The following is a 12471-nucleotide window of genomic DNA, read 5'->3' on the forward strand; positions in this document are numbered from 1 at the left end:
CGGTTAGCGGGTTGTAAATGGTTCGATTTAAACGGTTTTTTCCTACGGTTTAAACGGTTTCGGTTTATAAACGGTTCGGTTTAAACAGTTAGCGGGTTAACATTAATCGGTTCAAACGGTTTCGGTTTATAAACGGTTTGGTTTGTTATTGGTTTATGGTTCGTAACGGGTTAACATTAATTGGTTCGGTTCGGTTTCGGTTTGACATTATACGGTTCAGTTCGGTTTTCGGTTTAAAATTAGCGGGTTATAAACGGTTCGGTCCGTGATGGTTCGGTTCGGTAACGGACGGTTTCACGATTCGGTTTGAAAAGTCCCACCCCTAGGTGTAGGGATTATGATCTAATAGTTTTGGCCTAGCCTGACTCAACAATGGGCTCGTGCCGGGCTAGGCCTTTTCAGGTTAGGCCGGGGTGGGGCTAGCCCGACCCAATACCATCTTTACTGACGAAGAGGATCCAACCTTCTACACCATGTTACCCTCTACAATCTACTCTAAAAGAACAGATTTGACATCGTCCAAGGAAACGTGGCAAACTCAAGGACGAAACCAACACAAACATAATATAACCCTGGGATTCTCAAATATCATAATCTGATTAGATTTAAACTACTGTATTAAATTAAATTAAATTAAATTAAATTAATCGGCTTGGTCTGTCACTTCCACCACACCCACATCTTTTGTCCTCCATCTCATCACTCATCAATAAACGAGAAACGACACTTTCTTCATCTTTCTCTCTCCTCCTCCTCCTCCTTCTCTCTCTCTCCTCCTCCTCCTCCTTCTCTCTCTCTCTTTCTCTGTTTCTCAGATATATATCTTCGAGTCGCTTATCATTATCCGCGATCTCATCAATTCACGAACCCTAGATTTCTAGATCTCCCCAATTTTCTTTCAAGATGCCGTCCGTTTATGGCGATCGAATGACTACATTCGAGGATTCTGAGAAGGAGAGCGAGTATGGATACATTCGTAAGGTAATTTGATTTTTGTTTTATTGATTTTTTCTGTTTTTCTTTGTTTGATCTGCTTTGGTTGAAGTATTGTGCCTTAATTGTTTCGATTTTGGTGCTTTTTTGGTTTAATTTTGCTGTTTCAGATCAGTTTTTAGTGATTGTTTGTTAGTTGATTTGTGGTGATTAGGTTTTTTATTGTTGTTTTGACTTTTTTTTTTTTGTTCAATCTTAGTTGATACTAGTAGTTATGATTTGATGATTTATCGATTGTTTTTTGCTTTCATGATTTTGTTTGGGGATTTGTAAATTTGATGATTGCGGAAAGTTTTAATTTTGATTTTGTTTTGATTTTGCGATCTTACATTGCTTAACCTAGTTTGACCTTGAATGTATGATGCTGGAATTTTGTTGCAGAAAATTGCAGAATATTCAGATTGTCTTTTTTGAGCAACTTTAACTAATCTCAAGGAAGGAATAAAACTTTTTGGAAGTGGACTTTATTTTAATTTTTTTAGCTTAAAATGACATTGGGTTTTAGTATGATAATCATGATTTAAGATTTACCATCGCACGATATCGAGTTTTTGTGGGTCAACAATAAGAACCAGGATTGATCATGTCAATTTATGATCCCTGAATTAAACGCCTGTTTTTCTTGCTTGTACTTGTTTAGGAATTGTAATGTTATCAAATATTAAGGAGGTGTTTGGTTCATCAAGTTGGAATAGAAACTCATTATAGATAGGTATGGATTCCAAAACCCATACTAGTCCAAAGTTGATTGGTTTTATGTTGGAATGAATTCTATCATTCATTAATAGAATGAATTGTGAATCATAGGGGGAGGGGTGGGTATGAGATTCCATGGGTATGGGGGGAATTAGAACCCCTTGGGTATGAGATTCCATTACTAAAAACCTCAATCAAATCAAAAACTAGATTGAATGGATTCTGACTGTATTTCAACCCATTCCAAATGATCCAACCAAACGACCCCTAAATTGGATGGATCATATTGTCTGAACTATGATAATGTGCTTATCTTTTGATGCTGAGCTGTTTCGGTTTCTAATGCCCTAAATCAATAAATCTATAGGTGTCAGGACCCGTCGTCGTTGCTGATGGAATGAATGGTGCTGCTATGTATGAATTGGTTCGTGTTGGTAATGACAATCTTATTGGAGAAATTATTCGACTAGAAGGAGATTCTGCCACCATCCAAGGTATTAACAATGCTAGCTCTTTCTTGTTAATATTTTTCTTTTGTTATTGATTTAATTTTTTAGCCACTACAATGTTTTATGGCCATGTTCTATTCAACTTAGAAATAAGTTTCAAGCAACCATAAGGATAGTGTGAGTAAGTTTAGTTCAGCAAAATAAGTTCCACAAGGCTACAACATATATTTTAGTTACTTTAATTTTAATCCAGTACTGATAAGTTCAATTCAACTAAATTTATTTGAAAAGAGCAAGCTTTCATCAGATTTTGTGTCATGCCCTTGTTAAAAATAAGGTTTCCTTGTAATTGTGGTTGGCTGAATTTCAGTTTATGAAGAAACTGGTGGTTTGACGGTGAATGATCCAGTTCTTCGAACTCACAAGGTATATCTCATTTGGTGTTTTTGATGCTCTTATTTTCTTTCACGATGTTCTGTTAAGTATTGGCTTCTGACTTATTTCATCCTATAATTTTTAGCCATTGTCAGTTGAGCTCGGACCTGGAATTTTGGGGAACATTTTTGATGGAATTCAGGTATGAACCTGTGTTCTGCCTTTTAACCATTATTGTATTCTCTTTATGAAATTATACAGGTTCACACTACTTATTGCTGAAATTCTTGGATGACATTGCATGATTTTTTATTTTTTTTTAATTTTGAATGTATGCAGCGACCACTGAAAACTATTGCTAAAAGGTCAGGTGATGTATACATACCCCGTGGTGTTTCTGTGCCACCCCTGGATAAAGACGCTCTTTGGGAATTCCAGCCTAAGAAATTAGGTAATATGTTGTTTATTGTCTACTTGCCAGTACTTTTGTGTACGTCTGCCTTTGTTTTTAATTGGTGTCCTATAGAGCTGAATTGAGAGTTGGTGTTTGTTACAGGCGAGGGTGATCTTTTGACTGGTGGAGACTTATATGCTGTAAGTTGTGTGCTATCTAGACCATCTCCAGTTTGGTGTTTTGAGCTTCCCAATTTTTTATGCTGGATTTATATAACTCTTTACCTGAAACTTGAGGTTGCAGATTGTGGAAGAGAACAGTTTGTTGCAGCACCGTGTGGCTCTTCCTCCTGATGCTATGGGAAAGATTACATACATTGCACCTCCAGGGCAATACTCTATTCAGGTTGGTTCTTAAATCTTTAATGCCTATCGCATATTTCTGGATTCAAGCTTTGTCTAAGACTTATTGTGAATTCCAGTTTTAATACTTTCATGACTATTTACCTTTTCTTTTAATCTGATCTTTGTTTATGCATGCAGGACACTGTCCTGGAACTTGAGTTTCAAGGTGTGGTTAAGAAGTTTACCATGCTTCAGGTAATTAAAGGACATTCTTCTTTTGCTTGGAAGTATTAGTTTCTCTACTACTTTAATTGGATTTTCAATAAAATTTATTTATGGAATTCTTGATTCTTGGGTGTCCAGTGATTTCCTAATATATACTGACTTTCGTTTGCAGTCTTGGCCCGTCCGTTCACCAAGGCCCGTTGCATCAAAACTTGCTGCTGACACCCCTCTACTCACTGGGCAGGTGCATACTATGGAATTGCATTGTTTTGTCATTCTTAATTCGTGTTCAAGTTCTTTTTATCTTTCATTGGTTTCTGCTTCATTCAAGATGTTGCTGACTTGATTTTTTTTTTTCTTTTTTTTTTCACAGCGTGTTCTTGATGCTCTTTTCCCCTCAGTTTTGGGTGGAACTTGTGCCATTCCTGGGGCTTTTGGATGTGGAAAAACTGTCATTAGTCAAGCACTTTCTAAGGTAATCTGTCAGAATATGTTTTTAAAGACTGTTTTTCATGATGTTGGAACTTGGTTTTTTGTCATGTAAGTCTAAAGCTTATTAATGTGTCTTCTGCTGATTGCAGTACTCCAACTCTGATGCTGTGGTTTATGTTGGTTGTGGGGAGAGAGGAAATGAGATGGCTGAGGTATATTTTTGAGCTGATGGGATTTATTTTAATATTGCTTCATTGATGTTGAGAATTTGACTCTATAAGTAATTCAATTCAGGTTCTCATGGACTTTCCTCAACTGACAATGACATTGCCTGATGGACGTGAAGAATCTGTTATGAAACGGACTACACTTGTTGCAAATACTTCTAACATGCCTGTGGCTGCACGTGAGGCATCCATTTACACAGGTACACTTATTTTAAGATGTTTGCTGTGGTTCAAGTTCTTTGCCCAAGTGTCCAATGTTCGGAAATATTTCAGTCCATGATCGCCATTTTGTTATTAGTGATTGATGTTGATCGAGGCTCTGCTTGTATGAGAAATTTCCCTCTGTTTGTTGCAGTGATTGATAGTTTACATCTTTCTTGGATGTTCAGGTATTACAATCGCTGAATATTACAGAGATATGGGGTACAATGTTAGTATGATGGCAGATTCAACTTCTCGATGGGCAGAAGCTTTGCGTGAAATTTCCGGACGACTGGTGATCATCCCGTTTAACTTTCCATTTTTGTATATTGTACTTGGTATCTGTTTGTTATGCATGCCATATTGTGTGTTTTGTGCTTAATTCTTGATTTGAGGAGGTACTCAGATTTTTTTGCCTGTGTTCTTTATTGTGTTGTTTAGTGCTTTACCAGATTACAGAAGTCTCATAATGTTGTTTGAATCTAAGTATTGTGAAGCTTAAGTGCTTAAGGTTGGTAAATCATGGTATCTGCTTGTGACATGTTTATCTGTTACTCAGCCTTAATTGCTCGTCGCTGTATTATGGAAAGCCAATAGATGATATTTCATATCAAGTGACCTTTAATATGATGAGTACATTCAGATGGCTTCTGTTTTGTTATATTTGTTACTGGAATATTTCTGGCTTTGTAGATTTTCAGATCTAAGGTTCATCTGTATGCCATATGCTCTAAAGATTATTTAAGGTCCATCTGTATAATTATTTAGGTCATTGATGAGTAGTTCTGCCATTTTACATCTTCTGTTAAATCAGTATATTTGAGAGTTGTATCTGAGATTACTGCAATGCTTACCTTCTTTGCGCTGTCTTATATCTAGCTGTTAAATGCTGATGCTTAGATTGTAACACGTGTTATTTTATCATTTTTGCACAGGCTGAAATGCCTGCTGATAGTGGATATCCTGCTTATTTGGCTGCTCGTTTAGCTTCGTTCTATGAACGTGCTGGTAAAGTTAAATGTCTTGGTGGTCCAGAGCGTGATGGTAGTGTAACAATTGTTGGTGCTGTTTCTCCTCCTGGAGGAGATTTCTCTGATCCTGTTACATCTGCAACATTGAGTATTGTCCAGGTAGGATATGTCTTTATTTTTTCAAACTTCCATGAAATTCATACTTAGTTTTAAAATGCGCGCCTAGGCACAAGGCACAGTGAGGCTCAAGATTTTGCGCCTTAGCTCTTTGAGGCTCAAAGACCTACAAAAGGCGCGCGCCTTTGCGCTTTTTTCTAGGCTGCTTCTTGTGCCTTTGCGCCTTATTTTATGCTTTATGTTTTAAAGTATCAATAGCTATTGTGTAAGTATATATTTCCTAAAGTATACCATGAGACTTTGTTATGGGCAGGTTTTCTTCAATTCTAGTGGAGAGAGAAATCCCATATCCTATAATTTGATTTGAAGAACCCTTGTTATTGATCACATGACCCTTTTACCTTTTCTCATAATTTCATTTTCACACTTATTAAATAGAAATTAGTATTTCTTAACTATATGAATAAAGTGCGCCTCCACCTACAAAAAGGCGCGCGCCTTCGCCTTGCGCCTTGCGCCTAGGCTCCAAGGAATTTTTGTGCCTTGGTGCGCCTTGCGCCTAGGCTCCAAGGAATTTTTGTGCCTTGGTGCGCCTTGCGCCCTTTAAAATTAAGAATTCATCACTCACATTGATAGGGAGACATTAAAATCAGGAGCGCAGTCTTTTTTTTCTGGGGGGCCGTGGGGGTGGGTGGTGAATACCTTTTGACCTTCATCAGAGAAAAGAATTACCCATGAAACATGTTTTTTTGCGCATTGATGAAGGATGACAAAATTTAAGTGAGAGCCTGAGAGGTGAAAGGTTTATGTTTGGAAGGATAATTAGTCTTTTATTGTGATACTAGCTGCTTGCCTTAACTGAACTTATTGGCTTCAATTAGATGATGGGAGATGGAGGTACACATCTGTTTTTAACAGTGACATGCTAGATATGGGACTAGTACCTATTTATTTGTGTTAATGGATTTGTCCCTGTCTTGTGCGATGCAACACTATTTTGCAATAATATTTATGAAGACATTATCTTGTTATTCAGGTTTTCTGGGGTTTGGATAAGAAACTGGCTCAGAGGAAGCATTTCCCCTCTGTCAACTGGCTTATTTCTTACTCAAAGTACTCAACGGTGCGTAATTAAAATCTTTTGTCATTTACAAGCCTTTTATGCTATAACAACTTCAGATGGACTATTGTGCCTTTTGCTTAGCAGAAAACATGCATGTTTGCAGGCTTTGGAATCATTTTATGAGAAATTCGACCCTGAGTTCATTGATATCAGGACCAAGGCTCGTGAGGTGCTGCAGAGAGAAGATGATCTTAATGAAATTGTCCAGGTATACCTTGATTGTAGCTTTCTCAAAATTTCTGAGTATTAAAGATCTAATTTGCAAACTTTTTTTGCAGTGTTCTTATTGTTGTAATATAGCATTCTATAGCTGTGATTGTTGTTTTTATTTTGAGTATTAGATAGCTTTTCTTTTGCTCCTTTGGAATCTATCTTATAGATATTCCAACTGTTGAATTTAACCAATTATTTGTCAATGGTTGCAGCTTGTTGGAAAAGATGCATTGGCTGAGACAGATAAAATCACTTTGGACACTGCAAAGCTGTTGAGAGAAGATTACTTGGCACAAAATGCATTTACACCGTAAGCTTTTGCTAATATGTTTGAGGTTATATTATATGTTATTGTTTCAATATGTATAAAATCTTCTGCCTTGTGGTAACAGGTATGACAAATTTTGCCCATTCTACAAGTCAGTCTGGATGATGCGCAACATCATCCATTTCTACAATTTAGCCAATCAGGTAGTTTTCATTCCTTTGCATTCATTTACTCAGGATTTTCTTGCTATCATAATAGTTAAGGGTTGTGATTTAAGTATGCTGCCTATATGCTGTTTGATAAAATTTGAGATTGCCGTAAGATAGAAAAAGGAAAGGAACTTATAAAGGCTTAAATATGTACTTAAATTGTGTGTAGAATTTATATACTGTATGAGATTGTAAATATGTATGAGCTAATTTCACGTTAAAAGTGGAAATTTTAAGATTGCATGTTTCTTTCGTATTACTTGATGTTATTGCTTTGCAAATATGCTTAATGATGTTCTGAATTTGCTTTATTCATCTATGGCTAATCTCATAATAAGGCAATGTAACAAAGTATTTTATTCATTAACAAATAGCAAGGTTAATTGGTAATATAAAGATTAGGTTTTTTATGGTTCAATGTTTGCTGATGGTATTATGCTTTGTTGGTTTGATTATAGGCTGTGGAGCGCGGTGCTGGTTCAGATGGTCAAAAGATCACCTATAGCTTGATCAAGCTTCGTTTGGGAGATCTCTTCTACCGTTTAGTGTAAGTGGAAAATCTATAGCTATATTCCAAGTTCGAGTAATTATTACTCTCTTCATAAGCAGCTCATAATGTATTTATCTTTGACATACAGGTCACAGAAATTCGAGGATCCAGCTGAAGGTGAGGATGCTCTTATTGCCAAATTCAAGAAGTTGAATGAGGATTTGACTGCTGCTTTCCGCAATCTTGAGGATGAAACTCGATGATTAGCTTGCAGTTCAGTTTAATCTCTGTTGAGCAACTGGTATTCTAGTTGGTTGGTGCTGCTGCTTTTCCCCTTGTACAAGAAACACCAAAACACTTGCACAGACAGCCTTGCTTGCTTTGCAGCCGTTTTTGGCCCTTTGTATTTTTCCCCCTTTTCGAGGCTTGTCTGGATGTAGTGTTACAATGTTGATGACTTTATTTATTGTTCCCGGTATAGAATAAGATCCCTTTTACACTTGAGGGTAAAATAAGTTCATTCATGAGTTTATGTGAATTATGAGGCCGAGAACTTTGTGGCGAGTACCCTGTGATTTAGTAGGAGTAGGGATTGCATTTGTATTCTTAATTTATTTCCTTCATACTGCTGAAGCTGAACTGGGTATCACATTCACATTTGTATAATTGGTTGTAGCATTATTTTCAGCAGCTGAGACGTTTTTTTTTATATTTACCGGGCAAAATTCATTCATCATTTTTTCCCCTTCTTCCTAGTAGGCGCTAGTACAAATTGGTGATTTTCTCTTCACTGACATTTCAGAATGTCTCTTAATTATGGACGAACTTTCAAATTAGCAGTCCTAAGCAGTTATCGTAATGGTTTGATCCAGGAAGCAAAAAGAAATAGATGAAGAATTGAACTGGGAGAGTTTTATGTAGACATCGTAAATTTGACTTTGCCAATCTGCCTTGTTTGATAGCCAATTCGCTTATTTATACAATCATGGAATGAAGATGAATGAAGTTCCACTATAAAGATAATTGAGTATAATTAGTACTCCGTAATACTTAATTACCTAGTATGATAAATATCATTGGCAAGTTGGCATAGCTGTCTTGAACATTTTTGAGGGCCTTGTGCTATATTTTAGGATCTTAAAATTTATTAAAAAAAAAAAATTTATGCACTTCATAGGGAAAAAATAGGTTTTGGCTAATACAGGAGAGTTGATAAAAGAATTATGCCAAAAACTAAAATGAAAGTTAGGTGATTAAAGAAGGAATTATATTTGTACCTATTTGACTGATGAAATAGTCAATAGTCAAGTGAGATCTTGTTAGATTTGTTACAAACTCTATTTTAAATTTAAATAGTCAATAGTTAAGAGAGATCTTGTTAGATTTGTTACAAACTCTACTTTAAATTTATTAAGTTACTGTAACGGCAGTTACACGAACGTTGCGAACGAAAATTCTTCTTTTGGTTAAGGTCGAGATGCACTATTGGTGATGTTGCCTTCATTTTTTTTTTCTTCTTTTCAACGATGAGACCGTTCATCTTATTCGAACTCACTAGTCATCAATCAAGCAGGAACGTCATTCTTTTCGAACCTGCAAATATAACAATTTTTGGTTTTTCCTAAGCAAAATCGAGCTCCAATTAAATATTGGTTTTTCAGAGCAAACCACAGTCATTGGTTTTTCCTGAACAAAACCGAGCTCCAATCAAATATTGGTTGTTCAGAGCAAACCACACTCAAATCTCTTATTAGTTTTATTTTTAAGCAAAACCAAACTCATATCAAAAGGAACAAAATCATGCTCGAATCAAATCACAAACCTTGTCTCACGGCGCAAGGAGAACCAACAAATAAACCCTGTCTCACGGCACAAGGAGAACCAATATATCTTGTCTCACGAAACAAGAGAGCTTCTTTTTTTTTTTTTTTTTTTAATTTAAATGTTTGCCATTTTTATTCCTTAACTCCAAGCATGATGCGCTTGGTTTTATCTTGGCAGACCACCATGATCCACCATCAACAACATCACAAAGCTATGCATGATTATTGCATCGAAAAGAATATCAAACAGATATCTCAAAGACACTAGCACAACGGAAGAATATATTTTATTTTTTATAATTTTGTTTTTTTAAAACAAAACCTTTTGTGTGCCCCGGGTGTACATTAATTTATTGTACATCAGCAATTCTCACACGTGTGCCACCAATAAATTCATTATCCCCAATACTCTGTATTACTCTCTCTCCTCTCTCTCTTCCAACAAACTACCAAATTTACGACCACATTCAACCTCAAATTACAATAAGGTTGTTGTTAGGATGATCTCTCATAGAGTTTCGCTTCCTTTGATCTATATTTCTCAGTCTGCAATTGATTTTTCGTTTTATCAAATTTCAAACCCTAACATTCTTAAATTGTTTTTTTTTTGTGCTACATTCTTAAATTGTGATATTTCGCTCTCAAATTTTTCTGATTTAGGTTTCTAATTGATATTCCTATCAAATTTCCGAGCCTTCATAACTTTGGATTTAGAGAACGAGTGAAGTATCAGTCGAAAAATCAGGTATTTTTTTCCATTTTAAAATCAAAATTTCATTTTTATGTATAAAAATTACCCTTTTTACCCACAAAAGTTACCCTTTTTATCTATAAAAGTTACCCTTTTTACCCACAAAAGTTACCCTTTTTATGTATAAAAGTTACCCTTTTATCCACAAAAGTTACCCTTTTCGTGCATAAAAGTTACCTTTTCTACCCGCAAAAGTTACCCTTTTTACCCACAAAAGTTACCCTTTTTACGTATAAAAGTTACCCTTTTTATCTATAAAAGTTACCCTTTTTACCCACAAAAGTTACCCTTTTCGTGCATAAAAGTTACCTTTTCTACCCACAAAAGGTACCCTTTTTATACATAAAAGTTACCCTTTTACCCATGGAAGGTACCCTTTTCATGCATAAAAGTTACCCTTTTTTTCTTCTTCTGCTTCCTTTGCAACGTTTCTTCTTTCCTCAGCATCTTTCTTTTTCTTCTTTTTCTTTGCAATTGCAGCCTTTTTTCAATTGCATTAACATAATCAACATTTTGAAAAAATCATGAAAAAATTAATAAAACACACCTTCATCTTCTGACGACTTCTTTGTACTCTTCTTCTTCACCATTGTAGAATCAAATAAAAAACAAAGAACAAAAAAAAAAAAAAACCTAAAAATCGAAGAATCAAAACAACTAAATTAAGACACATTTTCACTTTAACTTTTTTCTTCTTCAAAGATTTTTTATCAACCAATTTAGTTGATTCTACTAAAAAAATTAACACGAGAAAGGAAAAACAAAAGGAGAAGAGGTAAGATGAAAATGTAATGAAGAGGAGAAAGAGAGAGGATAAGGAGATTATAATTGTATAAAGACCAAAATATAGAAAAGAAAAGAGGAGAGAGAAAAAAATCAGAGAGTGTTTAAGGAGGAGAGGACAAAATCAGAAAGAGGTAAATAAAAAAGTAAAAAAAAAAAAAAAAAAAAAAAAAAAAAAAAAAAAAAAAAACCTGGCACGTGAGAAGACTAGAAAAGGGCAATAATTCCTCAAATTGGGCCGCGCGCCATACACTAAATATTGTACACCGGCCTTTTTAAAAAATTTGTGTTTTTAAAAAGAAAATTATGAATCCCATCGGTGAGTTTAATTTTCTAACCCACTGGCAGGGGGAAATTTTTGTGAAACGCTCCCAAGATCTAACCTGCTCTTGATACCATGATAAATTAGGGTGAAAGAGAGAATTGAATGGCTTGTTTATTATTGATCATTAGGTAGAGTTTTTATACAAAACCTACGCTCATAAGATAGAAAACAATCTTCCTAAAAGATATACTAACATAAACATAAACCTAAAGATATATTCTCTAACTAATATCTTTAACATAAATAAACCTAAATATATTATTCTCTTAATGATATCTACGGAAAATATATCACATATATATTTTCCGATATCTAATATCTCTAACGGTCAATGATGAAGGAGAGATTAATGGAGAAGTAATCAAATGAGAGAGGAAGAAGGCTGTGAAAATGAATAAACACCTAAAAATATTAATGTCAGATATTAGATTACTAATGTCAGATATTTGAATATTATTGTCATATATTAGAATATTATTGTCATATACTAGAAAATTAGACTATTAATGTCATATATTAGAATATTTTTGTTAGATATTAGAATATTAATGTCATATATTAGAATATTATTGTCAAATATTATAATACTAGGCTAGAACCCGTACGATGCACGGTTTATATAAAATCTATTTTTATAATTTGTATATTTTTAAAAAAATGGTAAATATAAATAAGAATTATGCACCTTGTACAAAAATATTTTTAATTTTAAAATTTTAGATTTTCATCAAAATTATGATATAATATATGTTCAACGTCGTCTAATACATATTTCAATTTATTAGTGTGCTGTTTACAATTGTTTCATTTTTTTAGGATAAATTGATAGATTGTAGGTGTAATGTAGAAGTTTCTAATATTCAAATTTCAAAATAGTTAAATGTGGTAGCTTAAAAAAAAAAAGATGACATCATACTTGCATTTAAGCGGGAAATTTTTTATTATGACAGTGACATATAGACAGTGATGACATCAGCAACGTTTTGTTTTAATAATAGTTAATAGATTATTGTCAGACATATTGAACTCACCGGTCTCACGCAAAACCTTCTCCTTAATCTA

At 34.6% G+C, this 12471-nt stretch overlaps 1 protein-coding gene across 1 annotated transcript; it reads left to right on the forward strand.

Annotated features, from left to right (window-relative positions):
* The first annotated feature begins 903 nt into the window (after positions 1–903).
* Positions 904–8436, forward strand: LOC110706069 (V-type proton ATPase catalytic subunit A). Its single transcript, XM_021883983.1, has 20 exons — positions 904–981; positions 2057–2183; positions 2509–2564; positions 2659–2715; positions 2853–2964; positions 3070–3107; positions 3211–3312; positions 3450–3506; positions 3649–3720; positions 3850–3951; positions 4058–4120; positions 4203–4335; positions 4525–4631; positions 5272–5466; positions 6461–6547; positions 6651–6755; positions 6973–7070; positions 7153–7231; positions 7696–7784; positions 7876–8436. Exons 1-20 carry the CDS (start codon positions 904–906, stop codon positions 7988–7990), a joined length of 1872 nt encoding a protein of 623 aa, XP_021739675.1. The 3' UTR covers positions 7991–8436.
* Positions 8437–12471: the final 4035 nt, after the last annotated feature.

Source organism: Chenopodium quinoa, unplaced genomic scaffold, assembly GCF_001683475.1.
Source record: "Chenopodium quinoa cultivar QQ74 unplaced genomic scaffold, ASM168347v1, whole genome shotgun sequence".
Lineage (NCBI taxonomy): Eukaryota > Viridiplantae > Streptophyta > Magnoliopsida > Caryophyllales > Amaranthaceae > Chenopodium > Chenopodium quinoa.

Bases quoted from the DNA above. Each gene is read 5' to 3' on its own strand.
- LOC110706069 (XM_021883983.1), top strand. From the start codon at position 904: ATGCCGTCCGTTTATGGCGATCGAATGACTACATTCGAGGATTCTGAG. The intron at 2,565-2,658 runs GTATATCTCATT...TATAATTTTTAG, and splicing joins CAGTTCTTCGAACTCACAAG to CCATTGTCAGTTGAGCTCGG. The intron at 3,313-3,449 runs GTTGGTTCTTAA...TTATGCATGCAG, and splicing joins CAGGGCAATACTCTATTCAG to GACACTGTCCTGGAACTTGA.